The 27497-nt window shown below is 40.4% G+C and overlaps 2 protein-coding genes across 5 annotated transcripts; one reads left to right on the top strand and one right to left on the bottom strand.

The window, feature by feature from the left end:
• Positions 1-250: 250 nt before the first annotated feature.
• C4H4orf17 (chromosome 4 C4orf17 homolog) lies at positions 251-11282 on the top strand. The gene is given in 10 exon segments (XM_040556049.1): positions 251-851; positions 4270-4501; positions 6474-6680; positions 7281-7345; positions 8885-9046; positions 9307-9388; positions 9723-9891; positions 10201-10244; positions 10923-11020; positions 11023-11282. Coding segments are annotated over 9 exon segments (1065 nt in total). The 5' UTR covers positions 251-851; positions 4270-4350; the 3' UTR covers positions 11110-11282.
• Positions 11283-16309: 5027 nt separating this feature from the next.
• Positions 16310-26913, bottom strand: TRMT10A (tRNA methyltransferase 10A). 4 transcript variants are annotated; one of them, XM_040556045.1, is made up of 8 exons: positions 26802-26913; positions 25492-25793; positions 24336-24498; positions 23116-23187; positions 22591-22665; positions 21433-21582; positions 20194-20299; positions 16310-17394 (listed from the first exon to the last, which is right to left on the bottom strand). In XM_040556045.1, the coding sequence occupies exons 2-8, from the start codon at positions 25710-25712 to the stop codon at positions 17228-17230; spliced, it is 954 nt and encodes a 317-aa protein (XP_040411979.1). In that variant the 5' UTR covers positions 25713-25793; positions 26802-26913; the 3' UTR covers positions 16310-17227. The 4 variants fall into 4 exon arrangements, with proteins under 4 accessions (XP_040411979.1, XP_040411982.1, XP_040411980.1 ...); XM_040556048.1 differs by lacking the exon at positions 26802-26913 and adding an exon at positions 26482-26697 and having other exon boundaries at positions 23116-23260; positions 24334-24498; XM_040556046.1 differs by lacking the exon at positions 26802-26913 and adding an exon at positions 26482-26689.
• Positions 26914-27497: the final 584 nt, after the last annotated feature.

The raw sequence follows: 27497 nt of genomic DNA, 5'->3' as shown, positions 1-27497 counted from the left end.
CTGAAACTGAGATCACAGGATAACAGATTACTAAGGCACCCCAGTGGGACTAAACTTGTGGTCTACCTTCAAAGGGAGGGAGAAGTCCTCTCTGATAGTTGTGCCTTCTGGAATACAAGCAGTGACATAAGAGCCTAAAAGCTGAGACACACTGACAGAGACATCTCGGGTAAAAAACAGTGGCCACTTCATAATGCATCAATCCCCTTCTTAGATTTCCTTTCCAATTTCCCGTGTTGAAAATGAACAGGGAAACTATTTAGCACTGCACTTTGTACTTCAGAAAAATTCATCCCTGAAATCTTCTCCAAAAGTGTGAATTTTCATGAACACACAAAACCAAGGTCAGGTGATTTTACAGTCCTGTGTGCATCTATTTCTTCAGCACCCACATGCAGACATTACTTCTCTACATAAATTAGTTCTTTCTGGTCATTAATATTCCTCTCACATTGAAGAGGAAGAGTGATAAAAATGTAATGGATGAACCGGTGGTACAAGAGCATTTCTCTCAGCTCATGAGAGGCAAGAGCTGTGGTGGCATTGCTGCCATGGTGTCACAAGGAACCGGGGGGATTCTAGAGTCTCCATCCATCCATCACCAGGCCCCTGCCCTCTGCAGGCTGCTCAGCAGAGCAAAGAAGCCAGGCTTCCACTTGCTCAGCTGAAAACCCCTGCCCAAGGGAACACACTACTGCCTGCTACGGAGGGACGTTTACCTGCTGTAGCTAAAAAAAGAAGGCACGCCAGCCTGGCATCCTACTGAGAAGGAAGCCCTCTGCAGCACTGCTTCTCAGGTAGCTCGGCCTTTCCGTCCATTATACCACTGGGACTTCTGACACACTTTCCAGGTAAAAGTTGAGAACTGACAAATAAAGCAATAAACAGTGTAAATTACATTGTCCCTCGAGAGCCCATTAACAGAGCCGGATAACAGACTGCTCTAAGTAACTACTGTATGCATCCTCCATAAGGAAATGGGAAGCCTTTGAAGTATTTTTGAATACTGCGATGATAATCAACATTTGGGGTGTGATTTCGTCTACAGTGTGAAAACAATAGTGCTGGCTGGTAGCATAGTTCTATCAAACATCCAACTGTTCATGAAGTTACTGCATTTAATTTTACTAATTTAAATATTAACACAGCATTGTGACAAAGTAACACACCCAAAATCCCCCAAACACACTGTGCCAACAATAACTTTATACTTTCTATATATACCTTGAGGTAATACTTTGAGTTTGAGATGTAATACTTTGATGTTTCTAAATAACTAGTGGGATTTTATATGCGCATTTCACAAGCTGGTTTAGATTACCCAAGAAAATCTACTAAACAATTCAGTAAAGAAGAAAACCCTCCCACATGAATTTCAAAAAATTGAGTTAGGCATAGTTAGTCCTTTATAAGTAACCAACATAAAAGCGTAAGTAGAATTATGTAGAAAATCAGAAGCCACAGAAAGTATATTCTGCTCCTACAAGTTACCTTATACACTATTTTTTAGTAAGCATTTCATCTTAAACATAGAGACAGAATGTGTTAAGGTACTACACATTTTAGAAAAATTATAGGGCTTTGGAAAAGCTAATCTCCAAATTATTTTTTTCTTTTTTTTAATCAAAGTTATGCAAGTTATCAGATGTTACACAAATCAGCCATTTCCATTATTTTAATTATTCCATCAATCCACTACAACCAATACCAGGAGATAAGTGTTTTTGTTTTTGTTTTTAAACAGATACAGATATTTTTAAATTTCAGTATATCCTATACATCCCATCATTATAAAGAATTACTGTTTACAAAGTCTATTTTTATATTTATCTGGAAAAAAAGTCTATTTCTATATTGTTATGCTATCTTCTTTCTTTCTTTCTTCCTTCCTCCCTTCCTTCCTTCCTCCCTTCCTTCTCTTTCTTTCTTTCTCTTTCTTTCTTTCCTTCTTTCCTTCCTTCTCTCAATTAAAGTCTCCTATCAACTTTTGGTATTTTGGTATTTGATTGTGTTTAGAGTAGATGAAAGCTAGGCTGGACTACTGTGATAGCATAGACATCAGAACTTAATGGCATTCTTTTTGCAGCATTAAAAGCAGCCGTTGGATAGGCAGATGTCTGATGGTCAAAAATACCAACAAAATGTTTTGATCAACATTCATTTCATGTAGTATGACTAAATGTGGTTAAAAACAAAACAAACAAACAAAAAACAACACAACAACACAAAGTTCAGTGAACTATACAATTCAGAGTCAAAATTCTTCTTGAAAATACACAAATCATGACATCTCTTTGCAACCTTGAATTCACTGTGGTGATTAATCCATCATTCCACAGTTTTCCTGCAACCTACCATTTCTATCCACTGAAACCAAAATATTTCCTCTAAGTATTCTTACAATAACAGAGAATAACACAAACCCATCATATAACTTACTCATCACAAACAAAGATAGCGTTAATTGGTAACTGCTTCAAACCTTGCTTTACAGTTCAAAGCAGGGCTTTCCTTAGAGCTGCTATTTAAAATTAGCATTCAGGTTTATTTTTTTTCTCCAAAACCAAAACTCTGACTTCAAATTTAATTTCATTTAAATCAGGAACAAGCCAGTAGAGTTCCATTAGTACAAAACTTGGTAGTGATGTGAAAATTGACTTTATCATTCAATTTATGAACAATTAAACGTCTGAAATATCAGAGAAAATTACTGAATAACTGGTACTGAAGAGCACAGAGCATCTGGCAGGCTGCCTGGTCTTTTTAATCAAGAATAATTTCTGCAGGGCAGCAGTCTGCAGGAATAACACCAGGACACCTGCAATGTGCCAGTATTGCTGTATGGGATGAAAATGGCAACTAAAATGATTTGGTAGTTCAAATCATACGTAATCGAGTATTGGCTTTAATCACCTGCCCTTCCCTGTATTTTGTTTTGTTATTTTCAGCTTTTGTTTATTAGTCATGTTATTTCCTGTGTTATTCTATATGCTTCCAGGCATTCTCAAATTAAAAAAAAAAAAAAAAAAAAAGGAAAAAAGAAGAGATAAAAAGAGCTTGCCATTAGCTTCAAAACATTTATATAAACAGTTGCTTCCATCCTAGCACAACTGTACTGAAATGGTATGATAACAGAGGACAAACACTGACCTTTCATCAGTTGGTTTGTCAGGGCATACAATGACCTTAATGCAGGACATTCAACTCTAGAATTTGCACTTTTTGTTCTCAGATGGGCACCCATCGCATTCAGTGATCTTCTGCACATGTTGCAAAATCTGTCAGTTCACTGGAGTTTTTTTCCTGAGTCATACACAGTCATGGAATAAAAATAACCTTGCAAAACATTAAGAGTTGCTTGAAAAGAAGTCCTTTCCTTCGCCAAACCTCTTCTCTCCACATATTCCTTAAAATACTAACAACAAACACACACTGCTTCCTGACCCTAACAGGTAACTGATGAACACTTACTCCATTCTCAGCCTGTGCAGACTCTTACTGCCAGGGGACCTACAGGTTAATTTCTTGATTAACTTGATTCCAGACCATCACAAAACAGATTAGACAAACCCACTGTGTGAGATTTGCAAGATGCCTTAAATAAACCACCATTCTTAGAATGTCCCCAGTCTTCAAGGTTATGGTACTGAGTATCCTGACAAAGGTGTCAGAGGCAAAGAACAGTGTGAACATCTGTGATTTCTACTGCATGGAAGGAATAAATAATCAAGGTAACAGTAATAATGGCTACAAGTCTATTATTCAACATCTAAGAATAAAATCTAGAGCAGACACCAAGTATTAAGAAACACGGGACCTCCTCTCTGGATGCATAACCTTTAGTAAAGATGGAAATCCAAAAGGCCCAGACATTTCCTTTGCTGTCACTACTTGTCCCTGCACTTCTCTCCACAATCAGAAAGCAATCTTCTCCCTCTACTCCCATGTATCTGTTTCTACAAAAAGACATCTCAGAATACACATGGCATTGGGCAGCTGAGATCCTGAGCAGAAACAGCAAGGAAATAAAGGCAGCTCTAAAGGGACCACAAGCAGTGGTTGAGCTGATGTAACTGTTACTTGGCTGAGGTAACTACCTAGGTACGGAGCAGTGGGCAGCTTGCTTCCACCGCCCTGTGCTTACAGCTTCTCCAAAATGCTTATGGAAGAGGTAAAAATAAGAGATAAAGTGCTTAAAAGAAAAATAGAAAGAGACAGAAAAGTAGCGGAGAAGTCAATGTCAATTCCTATTCTTTACTTCACCTCCAGCATTTGGCCTCAGCTGGAGAGCAGAAGAGCCAGCCTGCCCTGCAGGAAGACACTCTGCAGGAGAATAAGGACGGTCACACGATGAATACCAACCTCAGGTTGGGGTGTGAACCCGAGTTCAACCACAACGTGCCATGGAACCACCGCCGTTACTCGGACTCCAGCTGCGCAGGGGGAAAGTACTACTTCTCCAGGAACATCCCCCACCCTCGGATGGTCTGCCACATCCCAGGTGAGAGTTGTTCGGGACCACATGGATAGTCTGCATGCCTGCCCTGGCAAGCACATAGAGAAATGCGAGTGTAATGCATTTTTATTCAAAAAACACCCTATGCTCCCGTTTCCTGTATCTAAAAGAAACATTTCACCAGCATGCACAACTCAGTAACAGATCCCACTTTCAGAACCGTGATCAATCATGGCCAAAATACTGAGACCTCAAGGGGGCAATATGGACATGCAGTGTCCCTGCGTGATAGCATGGCATTCATTGGAGAGAGCGAAGCACTAAGCTTCGTTCTGAGTGAAGCTTACTCAGAAGTAAACACTGAAAAATTCTCTTCAAACACTTTTCAGTATAAATTTGTTGCTGACAACCTACCCTAAACACTCTCTACTATGCACACGCAAAGTCATTACCTTCATTTCATTCCACTAAGCATCTTTACCCATTTTTCAGCAGCGAACAATCTCAGGCTGACAATGTAAAGGTTAGCAATGCTAAAATCTTTACAATGTACCAGTAACTATTTCACTAAGACAACTGTCTGAGATTTCGTTTCAGCTAAAATAATTTCTTTCTTTTTCCTTCTATATATGTGTATGCCAAATGCCAGAAACTCTGCTTACAGAGACATTTTCATTTTTTATTTTTTTTTAATCTATTTCACTCTCACCATATAATTGTGATACCTTTCCAGGGGCAACATATTATGCAATGTAGAATTTCATACTAATCTGGTGCTCTAAAAACACTGTGCTGCTTTATTGCATGCTAACAATGATTACTATTCCTACACCTGAAAGGAATACAGTCAAAATCAGTGTACCGTTTGCATCAGCAAAAGAAATAACACTTCTAGGGATGAGCTTCTGTTTCTAAAGCTGCACCTGTAAGTTTGTACAAAGGCATCTTTCTGTCAGTGGCTGAAATAAGATTGTTGATGCATGGCCAGATTTACATTGTAGAAGGTAAATAAAGCTCATGATGGGGAAACAATCTCTACTGAGTTCCTCGAGAACTATTAGGATGAGCAGATATTGCTACAGGATTTGTATTGCTAGTCGATGAGTCTGTGATATAACTTTTGTAATAAGGTATGAAGGGTGATCTAAACCAAACTAGCTCTGAAAAGGCTGAATTACTTTCAGCCTTCAATTCAGAATGGATACCTTTGAAGGAACAAAACAAGACTTCTTTCACATTGACCACCCAGCTTATAATGTCTAAAATTTTGTGTCTCTCTCTGTACATGTATATATAGAAATCTAGATAAATAAGAATATAAAATATACAGAAATATAGAATGTATTTCTCTCTCTCTCTCTCTCATCCTAGAACCTGGTAAAAAAGACAAGCTGACAACAGTCAGCAAAGACCATACTCTTATACTGCTCAGCCAAATGAACTTTGATTTGGTGGATAACTTTGTAGTTTCAGCAGAGTAATGTTTAGCTGTAATTATTTTCTGCTTCAGCTTGGTCTTATGTCAAATACTCAATAGAACTGAGGTTCTGAAAATCATCAGCTACTTAATAGAACTGCTTTTTCTCCATGCTAAATTCAGTTGGACCAATGATAAAACTAATGGTTGTTCTCAAAATTTGTTTTAAATGAGAAAAATATAAGGGCAATCTCGCTTGACACATGAAAAAGTACACAGCAAACTCGGCTGTTTCTGTCTCTGTAATGCTGGCTACAGGCTCATTCTCAGATGGCAGAAAGTATCCTTTTTTTTTTTTTTTTTTTTTTTTTCCATGTGCTACCAGCTCTGTTCCTATCATGCTTCTGGTCTAGCAGCAGATTGTGAGGGGCCAATCATGGACCTAACGCAGTAACGAAGTCATACTGTATTTGCAAATTTTCTTGCAGCTGAGTAGCAATTTTTCCTGCCAGGCTTTCCAGATTTCTGAAATTCCCTTTGAGTCATTCTCCAAGCCCTATATTATTATATTTATTTTTATTATTATTATTTTTTGGACAGGCTTAAATAATGTTCCAGTCTGTATTGTAAGAAACAGCTTTTTACAAGAACAAGCACATGCTGACGTAACAGCCATCCCCAAGCAAGAAGCCAATCAAGAGCGTGTGCTAAGTGGGAACGCTGCGGGGAGCTCGCTTGCCAGCAGCTACCTTCCAAGGCTCGAGGCTCTCATGCAAAGGGCGCCAGGCTCTTCACAGTTTGTGACACGTGAGTAGGGGCACCATGCTGCTGCATTACACGGCAGCAGAAGGGGAACATGAAATGCTAAAGGTGGAACCAGGTCTCAGCCAGGGCACTGTGTCATAACAGCTCGGGTCCAGGTAAAGGGAACGTAGGGCAATTAGTCCATTAGCCTAAAAAATGTCCATTAAAAAGGCAAGTATTTCTTCCCTTCTCTCTGTTAACCACCACATCTTAAAAGATTTCTCCTTGCTGACTCCATTTGTCTCTTTATAGGTTTTAAAGATCCCATGCTCATTAGACATCTAACAATTTCACAATTATCAGCAATTACATCTGTGAGCAACGTTCTGCAGTGGTTGTTACACAGCACCATAAGCATGCACCTGTGACATACAGTTTCCAGGATTTTCTCTTGTTAGGCTAATAATTGCATTAATATACCGTGTGAGGTAGTAAAAGCAAACAAAAAAAGGAAATACAGACTTCTAAAATATGGCTAGCACATTTTTGTAACTAAAAATGTCCCCCCCCCCCACCCCGCCCCCCGCCCCGGATACAACATAACGTGTACCTTATGCGTGTTATTTTTCAACTTGATAAAACACTCTGCTTGTTGATTTCCAGAAAACAGAGAAGGACTTGCAGATGTTCCTAAAAGGACTCAAAGCAACCCTACTTCACCTGAAAAGGTAAGGGAAAAAACACCGTAGTTTTTCATTTACGCGCTCTCTTTCTCACTTCTGACCATTGTAACCCAAACTGACTGTCTCAGATCACTAAGGAAGACAACACAGATCCAGAGAAGGGATATGAGGAGAGCTTGGAAGGGGTATGGTATTAAGTAGGGTGATGACTAAGCTATACCTCCATCACTTTCTGCCCTGTAACTATACTTTGCTACTAAGAAAAGTGGTCAAATGCAATGAAGATGGCAATAAAACCCACTTTGTCTTGGACTGCTGGGGAAAAAATGGTCATGTTATAAAACAAGCAAGTACAGGAAAAAGCCTGCCCTCTCAACACAAAGGATCTTTAGATTATTTACTGCCAACAGCTTTACTTTTGCTGATGCTGTTTTTGCAGAAGCAGCATGCTGGGGTTTAGATCCCGCTTTGCAGCTGTGTTCATAAATTCCAGTAAAAGATTCTCCTTGTAGTGGCTCTTTAGTCTCAAGTTGCAGGCACTTTCTCATCTCCTCTATAGCGACTGTACAATAACTGAGTGCTAAGTTACTATTCTATTATAAACAACACATCACGAGGAGGATTGCTTAAAAATGAAATGCAAATGGTGCTGTATAGGTACTGAACACCAGAGGGCACTACTGAGATGTTTTGCAGTAAAGATGCTAAAAATAAGGAATAATTTTTCTTCCTTTTTTTTTTTTTAATTTTATTTTCTATTTTATGTATTTTTATATTTTCTTTTATTTTTTTGTATTAATATTGCTCTTTTGTCCCCAATCTGAAGATAGTAAAAAACGTGCATTACTTTTACTGTTCACCTATACATTTAGATCACAGTTCTTCAAACTATTTACTGTGTTTTGGCTGCAAAATAGTAATACAATGGCCAGATACTGCCATACAGCACCACACAGTAAACAACTGTTGTTAAGAACTCTGTTGGGTGCATTTTGCTTTGTCTCTGCATTTCCCCTCTGAGCTTACAAACAAAATCTTCTGTCAAACATATTGATTCCCAGGCTTTTAATAGACTGCTTAAACTTGCACACACAGAAATGAAGAGTTGCTCAGGAGGACACTACAAATTCATGATGGAAAAGCAAACAGAACGTAGAAGTCCAGATTTAATTCCTTACTGATCTAATTTCCATTAACTGTTAACCAGCATCACTTTCATTCTCATACCAAAATCCAGATCTTTCCAAAAAAAAAAAAAAACAACCATAGCTATTCCGAAAGACATTTCAAAGCAAAGCATGATGTACAGTTCTACACATTTTCTTCAGCAATAAAGGGAAAAATCCAACGTTACATATTATGCTATGCATATCTGTTATTATTCCTGGTGACAGCGTTAAAAGCTGTAACCATCAACCTACGTATTTCCTATTTCTGGCCATATTCAGTCAAATAACAGCTTTACATGTGTTTACTGTATACCCTTGTTGGGGACCAGTGTTAGCCATATTTCAGATTGCCTTTAATTCCTGCTTAAATGGAGTCATGCCCTTTCTTTATGTGTTGTTTTCTATTTTGGAAAAGCTTTTGAAAAAGCGATGCCAAACCTCTGCACAACCTGCAGCTGTGCAGGGAGCCCACAAGTCTCTCACCCAGCCTTCCTCTCCGTTTGCCAACTTGACTCACAGTCCTTCAGTTCAGGAGAACGTGAATTTCATCCCAAGCTACCTGGATCGGGAAATAAAGGTAAGACATGAGTGCTGCGATACGTGGCCCCCTGTGATGTTATACATTTTTATTTCTCTTGAGGACAGCGTGAGATGTTATTTGATGAACTTATTTTCTCAAAGTGTGGATTCCGTTTGCTTAATTTTGTATTTAGCAATTACTCTGCTAGGCAGCTGTAAAACTCTGCACACTCAAATAGAGATAAACTAAAATACATAAAAACTATGTTGTCATTCAGCTTCTTCTCTCTCATGGTAGCTATCCCATACATCTTCCAGGTGCTGGAAAAACTGAGCAAAGTTTTACAGACAGATTCGCTTACAGAGATCCAGAAATGGCTCTTGAGGGCAAGCCTAAAAGGTAACGAACTTATGCACATGCATCCATGTTTGAAAGGAAAGTTCTCTTTTATATTTGTGTAAACCCCTGACATCCTCAGAGCTAAACTGAGTGGGACTGCTGAGCTGGAAGGACTAGGTCCCAGTGAGGTGTGCTCGGCCCAGGTGGGGCTGTTCTAAACAGAAATCTGTCAGTCAGACCTCAGCATGCTCAGATTTAGTGCAGGGTGGGAAAATGTTCTCCCAGTGGCTGCTGCGGGCTGGGGGAAGGCAGAAAGCAAACAAAACATCATCTCTAAACATCCAGATCAGCAGGTGGAAACGTAAATAAAATTTCTTCTACTTTCAAATTTCAGAGAAAGACTTAATGTCCAACCTGATTTACTCAGAACTGGCTGACAAAGACGTGCTGAATAATCAGCCCCACGCCATGAAGGAAGGCGCAGCAGAGAACACGAATATCCACTGTCTGCTAAAGCCTCACCCCCCTCCTTGGAGAGGTCCAGAAAGGGAAATGAATAACAGGTAAAATCTGCAGTGATGCTGCCAGGATTAGAGATGGGCTAAGCCTCATAACCAGCAAGTTTTGGTTTCTTCACCAGTGAATCTTGTAAAGAAAGCTACTTTGTGATTGAAATTTTATCAGGCAGAACTTGAATCAAAGACACTCCTAACTACAATCAACTCCACGCACTTTGATACAGATTTAGTTATTGCAGGAGCAGAACAAAGCTTTAGGAGCACCTGAAACCCCTTTTAAAAAAAGCCTCCTGTACATTGCAGTTCTCAGTTTATACTATTCAAGAAGTGTGACTTTATTCCTCTTTCATTCAGGCCTTCAACTAAAGAATCAGAAGCAAGTCAAAACATGAAGCATGGTAAGTAACGGAAATTGTAAACGTTAAGACACCGCGTGTCTAGGATGCTACTGAACAGCACAGGGACTGTGAATGCTCAGAAGCTCTGACTTTTGTCTTTGCAGCAAGACCAAACTTCAGTGACAATATGAGAAATTAAATTTAAAATCTGAATTTAAGTTCTCTAAGAGCTAGATATTCAAAGACCCTCTATTCTTGCAGCCACTCAATTGGTTTCTCTTGATACAACATTCACGTAAATCTTAAAGCCCACGTTTGCATCCTCTAGCCAGCCAGGGCAAACAAACAGTATTGGCACTCCAAACAGAGACTACCATCACCTCTTTGTGTCCCCTCCGAAACACAAAGAGACAACAAAAGTCAGTCACAGAGTACGTTATTGTTTTAACAAAGCCACTCAGGACAGCTCTAATGCTACCAGCATTTATTGCTGTTTGTAACCCCACTGAAGGAGTGGGGGAGTGTGACCTTATGTAAGTAAAAGAAGGACGAAGGAAAAATCTCCAAAGCAATAATTTCTCCTTTTCAAAATGTTGTGCGAGGGGGGGGGGCGGCTTCCTTGCTCAAGAGTGAATGGGCTTCTATACTCTTAGCTGAGTACATAAAACCAAATCAGTATACCAAAACCCTAAGCCTAGTCTGGGAATTTACAGCTTTCTTTTTCACAATCTTTTCCAGAAAAAGATGCAGAACGTATTATATTCTCAAGGCTGAGAAACAGATGTCCAGCACACGCAGACACATTGTCCCCAGGGAAGAACCTTGGCCAACAGAGAACTGGAAATGGAAACAGGAGAGAGTCCTGCTTTCACACCCCCCCAGACAACAGACGCCTCCCTTCCAGGGGAGTCCCACCTCCTCATAGCCACTAAAGCAGCTGCTAGTCACCTTTACATACAAAAAAGTATACTTACAGATACAAAGATTATAAGAGATGTAAAGACAGCTGTTCAGACTCTTTTAAAATAATTTTCTGCTCATTAAATTTGATCTTCATATGATTCAACCAAACCATTCTGCATAAATACATGTGAAGTGGGGTAAGTGAAAAAAAAAAAAAGACAGAGACAACACTTTTGGCACCAGATTCATCTTTTTGAATGTCTCAGCCAGGCCTGCACAAAGAGTTCTTGTGGGCAGATTTGACTCTACAGCCACAGACATATTGGGGTGAGGAGAGGGGCACACTTAAAATCTGGAGAGATGCATGTCAAGCCTCAGGCACTGTGGAAAAAAAAAAAAAAAAAAAGGAAGAAAAAAAGACCCTGGATTCTCAAAATCTGGCCTGCAGAGTGACTGCAGATGTCTGCCTCACTGCAAACAGTTATTTGCTTCCATATCTCCGTTATTAGTATAAAAGCATCACAAACTTTAGCATCCACGGTGTGGGGTTGGAAACAAACATTAAAACCACCATGTAAACAATTAAAATACAGGCCAATAATGGCAGAAAAGAATCTCAGGTCTTGTGAGTGAACTGCGAAGGCAGAAGAATTGGACTTTATCTGCTTTAAACATGCCTCTGTTCATTCTCACAAAACCAAAGCAAGTTGGTAAATCGAGCACACTTCCATTGATTTTCCAGAGAAAGATTATTCAGTGAATCCAGGCTCATTCAAAAGATCTCAAAAGTTTCTGAGTGGCCAGTGGAAAGCCACGCACTTATAGTGGTCCTTTACTCAGGTACTCTTGCCAACTCATACCACGGATGCAGAAACTCATTTGTACAAAACGATCGAAGTGGGCCTCGGTTTCTGGGATATGTAATTTCTCTAGAGCTGTGCAAAAGCATTAGCCCATAGGGCACAGTAAATGGAGGCAAAGCTTCGAATGGGAGGAGCTGGCAAACGTGATATTGCTACAAGATGCACGCCCTTCACTTTGGCAGAGCTTTGAAACTTCCCTTTCGTCTTCGGTATAAACACTACAAAATGAGATGGAAAGCAAACAGCAGCAAAACCAACAGCAGGGCTGAGTGACCATACATTGAGCTGTGGTAAATAACTTCATGTGTACTTCTGGCCATATCCATTCTGCCTTAATTCTGTATAAATCTCTGTCCTGAGCATTTCTTATCAGTTGTCTCTTAGCATCATGCTGCGTTAGCTGAGCCTGAAAACTGTAATTACATCTCGGAGGCCTTGGAGACTCATTACTGAACAGAACCAAAATGAAAGCCACCGTGTTAACACAGCCTTTCAATAGCACAGTTACATTTCCTCCACAAAGCTGACAGGCTACTGAGCAAACACGTTAGGGCCAGAAGTGGGATAGTTTGCGAGGTCAGTTGAAGTCATTGCATCTTCTCAGTACTTTATTTCCCAAAGCATCTGTTAACACTTTTGCTAGATGTCTGGAAACAAATCTCCCTCAAAGGTGCTTCACTCATCCTAGTGAAGGGAGAACAAGGTTATATTCAATGTGTGAACCTCAAGACCAGATTAAAAGCCATTTATGTTGGGAAGATAGGGGATGGCAAAAAAGATGGTGACTGGATTCTCTAACAGGAGAAGCTGAAGCAGGTTCTTACAAACACACCAGGGTGCAGCGAGGATGGAGATCCTTGTACGACTGTTCTGGTGAGGCAGCTGCATTTCTTTATTCTGTAATATAATTAGATGTCCTATCTTCTGAACTATCACTCGTCCCTGCCACTAACAGCTGGCAGTCTGCAGTCTTTTGGAACCGCCTGCTGTTACTGAGAAGGTTCGGATAGTACACTAATTTAACCGTCCATGCATCAATGTCAAGTATTTCTAAATGCTTTGTGAAGTGCTTGGGTAGCAGACCGATCTTCCTCTGCAAGTATTTAATTTCTGTCCCTTCTCAGAGAGGTGACCCTGGCACTGCAGACCTGGCCCATACAATAAGTATGCAAAATCTCTGCAACATGCAGTAAAACCAGAACTGAGTTATACACATTACCTGAACTAAACATGGGCAAGTCTTCAGGAGAAAAAGAGCTAGGTTCAGGTGGCTGTGTAGCCATTTAAAACGATTTCAGTAAGCAGTTAAGAATAAAATGCATTAGTATTCTAATGCATTTGAGTATTGTTAGCTCTACAATATTGCTTATTCACTGTAGATAAGCAAAGACACATTTTAGTTTTATCTAAAAAAAAAAAAAAAAAGAAGAAGGAAGCCAGGAGAAACACACTAACAGGTTCATTGAAAGTAACAAAACCACACGCTGAACACCTGGACTGCACGATTTAATCAGGGTTGAATTGTCTTCCCCAGCCCAACCCCCACCAGTTATATATTAAACTACAGGAAAATAAAGATAATGGGTATTCTCTTCATCAAGATAAAAATAGACTAAAAATACTGAAAAGTGGAATATGAGATACATGGCAAGACAGCAGAGTGCACAGATGCATGTCATACATGGGCTCTGCTTTCCAGCAACTGCAAGGTAAACGTAACTACAAATATAAGCTAATGTAAAGCTCTAATTTAATTTCATGGCCTTAACTACTGCAAACCTTGCTCTGTACAACTCTATTTGATTTCTGCCCCATTAAGCAGCCAAGTACATATAGCTCATGGCTCACCATTCACAGCGTTCGGCTCAGACCTAGTACCTGTCTCTTACTGGGGACTTACTTCCCTCTCACCTGGGACCCCAGCAGCAGTTTCCCATTTAACAGCTGGATCGCTGCTTCTGTTTAGGTGTCTTTCTCCAGGTGACGTGCCCAGATTTCACTGTGAGCAACTGTGCTGTCATGGCTCTTTGCTGCACAACTGGCAGATGCATGCCATGCCATGTTGCAGGACGCCCAGAGGCCCCTCACTACAAGTCAAACAGCTGGGAAGCCACTCTCAGATTCTACCACTTCTCACAAATCCAGATTTTTGGTCGCTGGATTGTTTTCTGCCCCCTGCTGCAGAGGCAGGAGGTATTACTGGGGAAGCCTATGCTCTGTTTCACAGGTACAGCCAGAGACATTTGTGGGGAAAAAAAAGAATGAAAAAGGACACAGCTAGAGCATCAGAGTGAAATACAGCATGAGACCAAGACTGCTCACTCAGGATGCTTTTCCTAGGGATGTCAATAAACGACCATCTTACCATCCTGCACTTTTTGAACTGTCACTTCTCCCTGAGGTCTTCTGCAGAGCTTATATGCTGCCTGAAAGCAAATCCTAATTTACTGTAGTACAATCATGTCCCACGCTGCTGATTCCACCAGTGAAATATCTTAAGTATTTTTTTATCTAAGTAGCTAGCACATTTAGAAAAGGGCTTCAAGTGTCGTCAGTATACGTCCAGGTCCACAGAGAACAGGCCTTTTCTAAATGGCTGCAAAACTGCAGGAGATGGGAAAGCAGAGGGTATGCCCGTTAAAACACCAGTCACACCAGTCTGCTCTCAGTCACTTCTCCATCTCACTAGTTAACGTACCCTGAGGACAGCATCCTGCAGAGACAGCTCATGACAAGATGCACAGGCTTCAGCCTAGTGTGACTGGTTAGGTTAGCATGAACAGAGAAAAAAACACAGCACTAATGGAAAACAAAGGGACCAGAGGACACGAAGGCCAAGTGATTTAAATAAGCAATGGTATGAACAGACAATGACTAGTCCTCTAGCTGCTGTGATATTGTGGAGTAACACTAGGAGCCTTCCAAAAGCAGCATGCCAGACTATCTTTTCCTTGATTTGAATTTAAATGTGTCAGAAGACAGGAAAGTGGGAGCCAAGAGACACTCCCAGTGCTACCTTGCCTTGTAACATCATGCAAATTCTACCGACTCCAGAAGTTGGTGAGAAGCACTGCCCAGGTCTCTCACGAGCCCAGCACTTCCACCTCCTTTGTGTCAGTCACAACTTGCGTGTGAGCTTTCTTTGCTCATCGGTACCACAGGCCATGATACCTGCAGACACACATGCTGCATCGACTACCGTATCAGGCCTCAAAGTTGCAGGTACTTATTCCCTCCAAATCCTTGGTAACCCCTCAGGCAGTCATCACTCAGTCTTACGATCATTCATACATCCTGCAGATTAAAGCAAAGACAAGACTACGTTCCAAATTTTTCCATAGGTAGGTAAGCTTCAAATTTGCAACAGTTTTATTTAAAAATAAATTTATTTAAAAACACACATGCATGTGTGTTTACCTAACTTTGCTGCTGCATATGCAAGACAGGCTGTGTTTTAAGCTGCAACACAATTCATTCACAGAACAAAAATGCTTTGTCAGCAGAATTCCATAAAAATGCCTCTGGACTCTTTCAGAATGTCTCCAAAGTCCCCTTTTTGTCTACTAAAATGAGGCACTCACATTAAATAGCCTTAAGAAAACCTTTGAGAGACTGAAGAGTCTTAGATCAGGTTTAATAGGTGCTGTGCACCATTAACATGCAGCACCTTAGCTGTAAAGATGTACCTCCTTGTAATTCACCACTTCACACATTTATGTGTGACATTTATGTGAGACACACATTTACATGTAACAATACGTGGTGGGTATACTTACACTGCACTTTCTGTTACAGAAATAAAACCAGAAGCGCTTGCATGAAAAAGCTGATCTAGTTTCTGGAACAAAAGAAATCACATTTTTGTGTAGCCTAACAAAACAAAACAACAATAAAAAAACTATTTGAGGGAAAAACTACAATCCATGCTTTTAACAGAAGAGACCTTTATTTGGTAATTTAAGAAGTATAGGGAGAAGTATACCATGTATAGAAATTCAAGACCAGTTTAATGCCAACCCTTTACAGACCACAGAGGCAGTGTAGGGACCCCACTTTTACTCTCAATTTGCAAGCAGTAATAACAGAGGAAGGAATAAAAACAGATACAAACTAAGCCATATTTGTATCACCCCCCTGATTCCAGCTCAGACAGTTATGACGTTTTTAAGCTGTTCAGCCAACCTACCTGAGGCTGCACTTGTTGACGATCCAACACGCCCCCTGCCGCTACCTGGCTAGCCCTACAGAAGGGATGGGGCAGGCTCACAGGTGAGAAGTGAAGCCACACCTCCAAGACATCCATTTCAGCACTTTGCAAAAGCTCTTAAATCAGATAAAAATAAATTGGATTACAGTTAAGACAAACTATGACTTTTTATTTTTTTTAAAGAAAAAGTATTTGACAGACACTCCAGTTAATACATGATCATGGGACAGAACAGGTATACTGAAGCTGAAGAGCAAGGACTTGTAACTAGGAGTTCCTGACTCCTGGTATATTCTGACACTGCAGGTTAAATTTTGCTAAGGTGATCAATAAATCATCAAAAGTGATTGCATCACCTCAACTCATCACACACCAGGTACCAAGCAAGGTGCATGATTTGCACTTGTGCAGACATCCATCCCACTCAAACTGAAGCATTAACCACTGGCTTAACCCCCAACTTGTGTTTCATCTTCTGACCCCAACTAACTAGATGCAGATGTATAAGTGAGAGCGGCCCGGCAGACAAAGGCAGCTCAGTTGCTTGTTACCATCTGTTGAGATGCTCAGGAAAATTAGAACTTTTTTTTTTTTTAACATTCATGCACACTTTGCAACAGGCACTAGTGGTACAGGTTTTGAGGTCACAGGAATATTTGTCATGCACTGCTTTTAAGAAACCTTAGAATTGATATGGAGAAGAGTACACACATTAAAATAGTAACTACTTGTTCTTTTGGGTAATACACCCAACTTTGTAAGTATAAAAAAAACAAACAAACAAACCGTAAAATGAAAATAAATAAAATAAGCTTCCTTGGGAAACGAAATAAATTCTGCATTTGCCATTCATTTATTTTTTTAAAAGCTCTTAATATGGAAGTTTCAGGGTAAGAACTGCACGTGTCTTTACCCTTTCTGTCCAGGAACAGCTCTAAGCCAACTACTGAGCATTGAGACAATTCAGTATTGCAAGGGCAGCAGATGATCTTCAGAGCTTAACTACTTCACGTCCCAGCGTCATCCCGTGAACTGCATGTCTCATCTTTCCCATCTTCTCACTCTGAAGGCTAGTTGCTGTCGGAGTCATTGTCTTCACCTTCTTTTTCAGACAGAGCATGTGTGGATGAATCGTTGGCTTCTCCCAGAGGAACAGCGCCTTTCCGCTGTGGCAAGACGCTGAAAAAGGCCTCCTTCCAGTCTCTCTTCTCCAGGTATGCAAGGATGATTTCAAACACTGCAACGTCAAGAAAGACCATCAGCTCTTTTACATGTAGGTAACTGAACTGCTGATAGGAACACACCCCCAAATTCATTTTTACAGAGGTTTACATGCATTTGGTTATTTAGAAAAATCCCAGGCTACCCAAAAAAATGTAGGTTGGGGCTCTGCAGTAGCAGGGAAGGCGGAAGGCGGCCCTATGGCTGGTAAGTAAACCAGACATGGATGACAAATCTGGGGCATAAGGGTCGTTCCTCGGGCTCAAGGCTACAGGAATAGCATTAACACCACTGGAGAATGCTGACTTCAGAGAATGCACCCAGTTCAAGTGTTCTCAATGCCAAGTGACAGAATACTAGAAAGGACCAAAGGAATTACAGAGGGGAGAAAAAAAACAGAGTTAGGCAAGCATTCAGAAAGGGAGGAGCTGCACAGCTCTCATACTCACTGAGAGTCAAGTTACAGAGAAGTGTCACATTTACGAGAGGTTTCCTGGATCCAGGCTTACTGGACAGCCAGCCAGGATCCACAGTTTACAAGACTCTGTGACACTGATATTGAAGAGCTGGCCATTTTATTAAGCGGGTTATTCACCTTAGAACTACTGTGAAGATATCTCAAAGGACTGTATTAACATCATTCTAAGTTACTGCAGAAAGCATCTGTGGCAAAAACAGTTGCTTAAGAAACAAGAAGAGTACAAGGAGCAAGTTTATCTTCTTTGCATAGGAACTTCCTTTACCTGCATAGCAAAAACAGAACTGATGGAAAGAGAGTGGCTTCAACAGAACAACAGGGGCTTTGATATGGGGCTGCAACAGCAACTAAAATATGAAGCAAGGACAGGAACAGGCAGTGCAAACAGTTAACAGACATCACTGCAGACTGGGATGGAACAATAATGGTCCGGTAACGGACACTACGAAGTATTAGGCTTGGGATAGAAAGCTGAAGATTAAAACAAATTCTCTCAGCTACACTGGCAGTTGTGTTTTGCCCTGATTTCACATCTTCCAAGTTTTAACATTCCAGATCAAGTTGGAAAGTTTCATCTCACAGTTTGTCAGTTTTCTAGCACATTTCACACACGTATGCATTCCTTGTGCCATTATAACATGGCAAGGCAGGCACTGAACTGCCTGTGGAGGTATATGGAGACGTGATCCCAAGAAAGGTTAAAAAAAATCAAAAAATAAGAAGCAGTAAGTGGATTCCACTGCTAACGATGCTGTCAATCTCCCACCACTAGAGGGCCCCATTTAATTAAAGAGCTTCAGAGACTAACAAGGCAGTTAATAATGAATTTCTTCTTCCGCAGGATTTTCCAAATTCACACCTATTAGAAGTATTTCTATACTGAGCAGGCAGGTCCCAAAGTCTCATCTGGCAAGCTCCATTCTGTGCTCTTCCAGCTTCAGCTTCTGCACCAAGAGTGGAGTGCATCCAGAAGTCGAAATAAAACAGAAACCATGTGCAATTATACGTTACACAAAGCAATGAGGTAGTCATGTTCGCAGGAAAATACAAAAATCTCAGTGCAAATAACTGAGAAAACAAAAACAAAAAGCACTGATTTGAATGCTTTAGAAGGGCTATCTCACATAATATGAGATCTCAGCAACTAAACTGCAGTGAAATCAGGTGCCTAAAAATCTGGCACAGGAAACATGTGCAAGACCGTAAAGCATATAAATGAAAGCCTCAATGTCAGCAATCCAATCTATACCCAACGCTCAAACCTGTAGGAGACAACCTCCAAAAACATTGACACTAGAGGTCAGTATAAGATTATTTCAGGAAAAATCTAGTACTCCAGTAAAACTCTACAGCTATCATAACTTCTGATGAGTAACACAAAGCCCTGCTGGTCCATATAAAGAACATTTAAATATCATGTTTTAGAAACATATAAATTATCCAATCCCTTGTATCTTTTAATTCTGGGGACATACAAGTAAAAGGAAGCTATAAGGTGTATTTTCCTCTATGTTTAAATAATCTGTAGTTTCATGTATCATGCCAACGCACATCTAATCAATCAGTGGCCTTTCAAGAAATTGAAGTTATCATCAAGCAACATGTTAAATAATAAAAGAAACTTGCAACAAAGCAAGGCAAAATAAAAGAACACAAAGAGGAAAAAAATGACTTTTACAAGTAGTTCCCACAAAGTTCTGAGATGACCCCATTTCCCCTGTATAATTCCCTGTTTAATGACAAAAAGATAATTTAATAATAGACAGAAGAACTAAAGGGGGTACATGTGTCAAGACTTGATTAAACATCATTGTATACTTCAATCCGAACCAGGAAACCTGCTAAAAACGCAGTTAGGAAAGCTCAGCAGATGGAGCACTGCTTATTCCATAGATCAGTCTCCACCTACCTAAGCAGCTACTGCTGAGCAAAGCTGTCAGAAGAGGGAAAAAAAAAAAAAACATCACATACACTCAAACCCCGAGGGGATGCAATCCATGGGATGGTTTCCAACATTTTACTCACTTACACATTAAGTCTAGAAACAAGGCTGGGATGATAAGAATGCCAATACTAATTATGGGACAAGTTAACAGAATAAGAGGTGCACTTCTAAGTGGATAGGGAACTTCCTTAGCTACACTTAATATTTCACAGTAACCAAAATATTTAGCGGTTAGGGCAATTACTGATTCCCAAAGGTAATTAGATTCAAAAAAATATCAGCACAATAAAGAATTAGGTATCTGCATTATAGTGCACATTTTGAGGGTTTAAATTCTTAATACGGCAGGTATATTCTATAATAATATAATTATCCTGTGATTTAAAACTTACCATGATTGACTGCTAACACTTTCCGACTGTTCATCTTCACAAAGTTTCCAAGGGGAAGCTGTGCGTGACCAATTCCCTGCTCTACAGCTTTTCTGTAAGTAATTCCCTGCAGGAAAGACACCAAAGCAACTGGACTGAGAATCACAATTTTGAATCAGTACATACAGATTACTACAATTATCATTTTCTTGCAAGAGTCTCGCCAACACTGCCATGCTATTACTTTACAAGATACTTAGAAACAGAAACACATCCAGGTAAGATCGTACCTGCTTCAAGGGCTACCTTTGAAAACCTTCCTACCCTGAATACGTCACACTGTGATGTATGGTCAGAAGGACTGTAAATAAAATCTGGTCATGCAGCTCTAGAACATGTCAGCCATAGCCTGTTTTAAAGGCAAGTCTGAGCTTAAATAAAAAATTACTCAGGTTACAGTAACTGGGTATTTTTTGAGAGGAAGAATAAAGGAAAAAGAATTTTCTTTTTTAAAACCAGCAAATTCTGTACCCAATATAGGGAAAAAAACACTGAAAAGTGAGTAAACAGTTTATACCACAATAAATATATAAAGGATATGCTTTAGCTCCCTCCTAGCCTTTAACTGTGGACTAACTGCTGAAGTGTCATTTGGTAAGGCTTAAGATTCATCCCTTTTTTTAGCATTACATTGAAGTATCAAACATCACCAGAAATTACATAGGAGTGTCCCTGAAGAAAAGCAGTAGCAGTGCTTTAATTTCCCAGCTGCATTCTCCATGACATTCCAGGTCCACACAGCACGATCCCACGTGCAGGTATGGAACCAGATCCCTGAGGCATGTGCATCACATAGCCAAACTCTCCTGACAAGCAAACTCATTAAAAAAGGACATTCAAGATTCAAGTGCTGTTCTTCATCTGTTTTTGGGCATGTGCACATACAAGCACACACACAATGCATGAACAGAAACCAAACCCTTCTGTCTGAAAATATGGCCCTCAGTAAGCTGAGCAGTGTTATTAATTCCATTCCTATATTTAAAACTAGAAGATAAAATCCCCAAAAGTCTCAGCATGTCTGTACTCTGGAACACAAGCCACTGCTACCACCACAAGTTTTTTTTTCCTGTTTTCCTTAAACATTTTTTGAATTAAATCTTTTTGAAGAAGTTGCCTTATTATTTATTTTTGTTAGTTTATATACGCACAGCATTTATGCCAATAAAAGAGCTCTAAAGAACCATACCCACAGTTTACCTTGTGGTGATTGTGATCCACCAGTCCCCCAATCACATATGCTTTCTTCTCATCAAGCTCGCTGAGAACATCTGGGGAATCTGAGGTAAGATATACTAGGTCTTCTTTCTTTATTAGCTCACTGTAATGCTCTGTTCTAATTTGAATATCCTAAAAAAAAAAAAAAAAAGAAAAAGGAATAGTTAAAAGAAGTTACATTCAACTGATGAATTGCTGGGCAAGATTACAGACTCAAGACAGAAGCAGGAAAAATAAGAGAGTATACAGTCATTCTATGCCTCTCATTCATGTATAAGTACATTGCACAGCGCAGACTGAGTTCTGCATAAATAATCCACAGCCTCAACTATAGCTCCCTAATGTACCAGCTTGTAAAAATCATCAGGAACCTTTCTGAAAACCCAAAAGAACTTTGTAAAACCTTAAGTTCCTGTGATTCCCTTCAGATCTTACAGTATGTCCCCTAAGGGATCCCAATCATTTTCAAGTCTACCTTTCTAAAAGGCAAGACCAGAAGTAAATGCTAAGTTAACATTATTTGTTTGGTAGGAGAGGCATATGTTATGCTTTTGCACAGCAGTTCTCACATAAAACCTGCTGAAAGTAGAACTATTTTTCATTGATGCAAATCATTCTTATTTTGACTTGTTGGAGTGCTTATTTAACAGGGAGTCAGAAGGAAAACCAGCATGAGCTTGACACTGAGTAAAACTACTTCTCTAAAGAACACTTCAATGTTGAAAGGCAATATAATAGCAAGGTGCCAGCAGGAGAGTCACATCATGATTTGACGTGGTATTTTCCCAATAAAAACACAGAGCACTGTCAAGACAGATGACTGTCTAAAATGCATAAATAAAGTAGGCTTGCCTACTCTATCAGAGAATGGTATCTGTTCAATAAGAACACGTGAAGACTGTATATGTGGAGTTTTTAAAGCAAAAACCAAATCTAGATTCAAGACTAGCACTGCTTGGTTTATTCCATTATTTTAGAACACAAAGAGCCACACTAGATTTTTTTAATATATTGCTCTGATGCCACAGAAAAAAAAAAAAGAAAAAACAACCACACAGATCCTTCACAACAAACAACCTAGCTAACAATTACAACGAAGATTTCTTTTTCCTTTCTTAACAGAAATAGTCAATTATTCACCTTCCAGTTCACCCATCCTTTGTCGTTTTCATTCATGTTGCTCTTCAGCTGTCCGCCATGGCTCGTCAAGTAAAACTTAGAAAAGAACAACGAAAAGGTACATAGTACTGAAATGTTAATATGCCAATGTTTTTCCACTCTGTACAAAACTTTTTTTCTACCCTTAAGTATTAGCTAAAACTCTTACTTACTATTTAGCTAAAAGTGGTACTAAGACCATGCTCAGACAGTTGGGGACAATTTTAAAGACAAATACATGCAGTCACTTTTTTTCCCTTCTGTATCTGTCAGACAAAAATTGACTATCAACTGTGTTTTCATAGCATGAGAATGTCACTGACATGCACATACTTTTACAAATGTGAATTTTTGTAACACGTGGGCTGAAAATTAATCAGGTACAACAGAAGTAATTTTCTTACTAAATAAAGGCAGCTTCATTTTTTTCCCCCCACTTGCGGCACAGCTGCCCTCTTAAACTTTGTACGTAGCAATACAGCCAGTTCCCAGCTTGGTTAAACATACCTGCACAGGATGGAACGCTTTGCGGTTTTCTGCGTAACATCTCTGAATTTGCTTGTGAAGCTTCTTAACATCCTGTACACAACACAATTTGTTTTTACATAGTCCTTCAGATAGACCACCACAAAATGCTTTACCATGAGCCAGTCAGAAGCTAAAGAGAGAAAAAGGAGGCTTTTAACTGGCTAAAGTGACTATGGAAAGAGAGTGGACATCAGACCCTATGAGACAAAAGAGCCCTTGTCAAAGGGATTATGCTGACATGGAAACATGCATCTTGTACAAAAGTATATTTAGACACCGCCATGCATGTGCTTGATTTGCATAGTTTGATGAAATGAAAAAAACAAAACATAAAAATCACCGAGGTTTAATTATGTATTAAAACACAACTCAGAATTCATCTGAGGAATCAAGTAGATTCACCACTCTGCAACAACACTCAGTTGGTGCTGGACATGCTCCACCCTACAGTCAACAAGAGGCAAGACAGGCTTTGCAAAACCCTGAATTCAAGTACTCTTGCAGGGTGGGGAGGTCCCTGGCAGCAGCAATATGGGAGGAGAGGGATCTGCCTCCAACACTGCCCTATTACAGGAGGCTGCAGATTAACGTGTTCCTTGTAGAGGTAAAGGTGTTTGATGACAAAACGGCAGGCCAAGCATCTTGACCAGCGGCTGCGTATCATGCTGATCTCTCTCATTTTCACCTATCCTGCGAACATCTCACACACTCTTTTATCCACTCTAAAATTTCAGACATGGGCTGAATTGTATTGTCCTGTCCCAACTGCCTATGGTGTAACTGGGAGAAAAAGCTCAGCAGACTCATGCTAAAAATTCTGAATTCAGTGGATCCTTGCTAACACTGCTGGGAGCCTCAGGTCCCTTTCAAAACAGTATTTGTGGCATTTGCAGCCCCTCTAGCAAAACCATTTTGAGGTAGAACTGCATGTATCATCAGGCTGAACACACTGCACAAATTGTTCCTGTACTCCTGTTTTTGGAACCAAGCTAACTTACCACATCTCCATGAAGGTGAACAAAATCTTTAGCCATCTTACAAAAAAGGTATAATTAAAACCCTGAAAAATTCAGCAACTGATGTGAGCAAGTCTAGAAGTCATCACAATCTGAAATATGTTAACTATCCTCTGCTACTGCATCAACACTATCACTGGAGAACCCGTCAACATTTGCATTTGGTAGGTATATTTCTTTTACCTTGAGCACCATTAAGTCATCGAAGCTGCAGTCCACAATGAGGCGAAGCGTACTGGGAACAACTTCCCTTCGCATACGCTTTCTGCCACTCCCTTCATTATTGGAGTCTAATTTTGACTGACGTTCTAATTTTCTCTTCTGGCGTTTTTCTTTTCGTTTCTGCCTAAACAAACAAACAAATTAATCTTTAAAAAGTACAGCCAAATCTCCTGAGGTACACATTACGCACATGAACACATACTTCTGTAATCAAGGTGGATGGCCCATAACTGTGGTTGTTTAAACTTCTCTCTGTTGTTTGCATTTGTGTTTTGCTAACAGTGTAATGAAACACGTACCCCAGCTTTGCTTGTGATGTTCTGGATATACCTACAGAGATAGGTATGTCACCTACATCTGTGACAAATCCAAGTGAAATCAACAGTCTCGTGGATTTAATGGTGCTCCGAACTAAGTCTCCTAACAGAAACAACCAAAAATATGCACAAAATTTCAATAAAAATGTGCAGGACAATTTACCTCCTGTTTCACTAAGCAGAATTTGTCAGAAGACTTCCAAAGCAATTGTTTCTTCCCACCCTATTCTCCCAGTGGAGCAGGCAGTTGGTAGATTTCAGACAACTTTAAGGTCTCTCTTAACAGCTGCTACCTCAGCAAGGAACACTTTTGTTGTCAGCAGGACAAGGATACACCATGATAAGCCCACTTGCAGGTATGTTTTATCTCAACAACAAAGCAACACCGAAGCCCACCATCTTCCAAAAACTTTTTAACAGATTGTTAGTCAACATAACTTATGGAAAAAATATATTGTTTTGCAAGATTCTCCAGGTCTGACAGCAACAAGGAACGGGGGACAGCCCACATGTCATTTCTCCCTTCCTACAAGCCAATAATATGCAAGTTTGAATCCCTCCTGGTATCGTCTTCAAGCTGAGGAACACCTCTAGTATGAAGGGAGGATGCTTACCTTTAAAGCTTCTTCATACTCAGATGGAGCAGCCTGTGACTACTGCTTTAAACCTAGTGTGGGAGAAAACTGGTTCAACTGCCTTGATTTGCTCAAGCAATCTACACACAGATTCTGCTGATGCACTGTTACTGTTAGAAGTCACTACTACACACAATCCTAGGAAAGACACTTTGTGAACCATACCTACGTAGATCCTTCTGTTCTTCCCACTGTTTCTGCTTCAATAGTTTCTTCCTTTGCCTCTTGGACAGGGACTCGGGACATTCTACCTCATCTGAGCCTTCCACCTGTCTGTCTGTTTGACCGTCACTAGACTTCACCTTTCCTTCCACAACAGAAATGTCAGGGGGCATGGTGTTTTCTGTTGGCACCTCTGGACTTTCTGCTGGAGTTTCTGATGACATTAGCTATTGGTTGGGTTTACTAACTTGTATCTTAAAACGTGATGGGTATTTCATAAAAAGCAAGATTTTCTTTCACCAATTCTGTAAGAAATAGAAAAGTAGATATTAGATTTATTACCAAGAAGTTCAATCAGGACAAATATCACTCTACACCTACCACAAACCTGAGTAAAGCATAAATAAGAGATGGGCCTTTTTTGTTTAAAGTAAGATTAGTGTCTTTGCAAGTGCTAATATATAAAAGACTTAGAGATAGTGACCTGTATTCTGAATGCATCTAGAATTCTGTGTATTATCAGCAGCTATTCAGCAGTTTCTAATGAAAAACTGTGAACACACAACCACACACAAGTAGGGAATCATACTGGATTGAATACAAGAGTAAAAAAAAACACAATAGCTGTACTGCTATGCATCACAAACTATTCTCAAATATACAAAGCAACAAAAAAAACGAAGAAGTATCTTGCATGGTAACCACAGCAGCACTTTAGGAAACTGTACAAGATAGAAGCTATTTGGGTAAAACAACAACGAAAAAACGTGTTGTGAACAAGCTGTACCCCTTCAAAATTATTTTTTATTTCTTCTGAAAACCAAAACCACTGACCAATCAATGACACCGACCACTGCCAGCAGACACAACACTAGAAAGGTAGGAATAAAATGAAGTGTTACTCAGCAAAATGCTCTGCATCCAAATTAACTAAAATGATAACCCTATTCTTTCCACTATCGGCTGCTGTTCTTTCATACATTACTTCAGTACCTCCCTGGTGCTCAAGAGCTGTGCAATTTCCCAAATACACCTGCTTGGCTGGCAAACACCGCACCTCCATAGCTAACAACCGCACAGCCATGAAACACACACCAGAAAACCGACAGAGCTTCGGCTAACATCAGTTTCCTTAATGGGGCACTACAAGGCCCGAAGGGCCAAGCCGTGGGTGCCCGAGGGGAAGAGAAGGGAGCCCCACTCGCAGTGTGCTGCCGGCCGCCATCTTCCTCCCCTCCCTCCCCCGAGGGGCCCCGAGCCCCCTCCATGGGGCAACGGACGCGGCGCGTGAGGGGGGGGGGGGGTTAACGTACCCGCGAGCCGCCCCACGCGCGACGTCCATAGAGGGAGGGGCGGGGGAAGGAGCGGCTGCCTCCCCCGCGCATGCGCACGCCGTCGCCCCTCGCCGCGCCTTCAAATCCCGGCGGGCAACAGGGGGCCGTGACGTAGCTGAGGGGAGTCCCTGTCGCGCCTCCCTCCTCCCCCCGGTTTCAGGTTTACTACGGTTATGTTAAAGTCACAAATAAACTGTATGTGGTCACTACAGTACGCTGCTGACCTTTAACTGTTCGTGTTGGATGTTTGCTGTCATATTTGGTTTCATTTGCGGTTGTTTCTTGCGTGACTTTAAAAATAACTCCTTAATGTGATTGACAATAAGAATGTTTGTTCATTATTTTGCTACATTAAGAAGGGAACAAAAGAAGTTGCCCAAGCAGTGGTTGAAATGCTGAGACATCCCCCAGAAAAAGGATGTCTCGGATACATGGCTGAGAGAACATTGTATAAATAGTAGATTGCTAAACCGATAACCTACTTCCCTGTCTTGAGGACTAACACAACCAAATGAGGGAGAGAGAGAAATGAGGAAGACTACTGCTACTGCCTTCATCTGTGCGACCACCAGAGGGACAGAGACGACCCCCTAGCAACAATTGACGCAGCCGCGTAGAAGAAAGCCACTTAACCCCGGAAGAGCCTGATGATAGAAGGGGACTGCGAAAGGGGGA

This window comes from Cygnus olor, chromosome 4, assembly GCF_009769625.2.
Source record: "Cygnus olor isolate bCygOlo1 chromosome 4, bCygOlo1.pri.v2, whole genome shotgun sequence".
Taxonomy (NCBI): Eukaryota; Metazoa; Chordata; class Aves; order Anseriformes; family Anatidae; genus Cygnus; species Cygnus olor.
This window is presented reverse-complemented; position numbering and strand designations above follow the sequence as displayed.

Coding starts and splice junctions, on each gene's coding strand:
- TRMT10A (XM_040556048.1), bottom strand. CDS start 25,712: ATGTCATCAGAAACTCCAGCAGAAAGTCCAGAGGTGCCAACAGAAAAC. Junction 21,583..22,590: donor AAGGATGGGTGAACTGGAAG/GTGAATAATTGA, acceptor TTTTTTTTTTAG/GATATTCAAATTAGAACAGA. Junction 20,300..21,432: donor TGGATCACAATCACCACAAG/GTAAACTGTGGG, acceptor TCTTTCCTGCAG/GGAATTACTTACAGAAAAGC.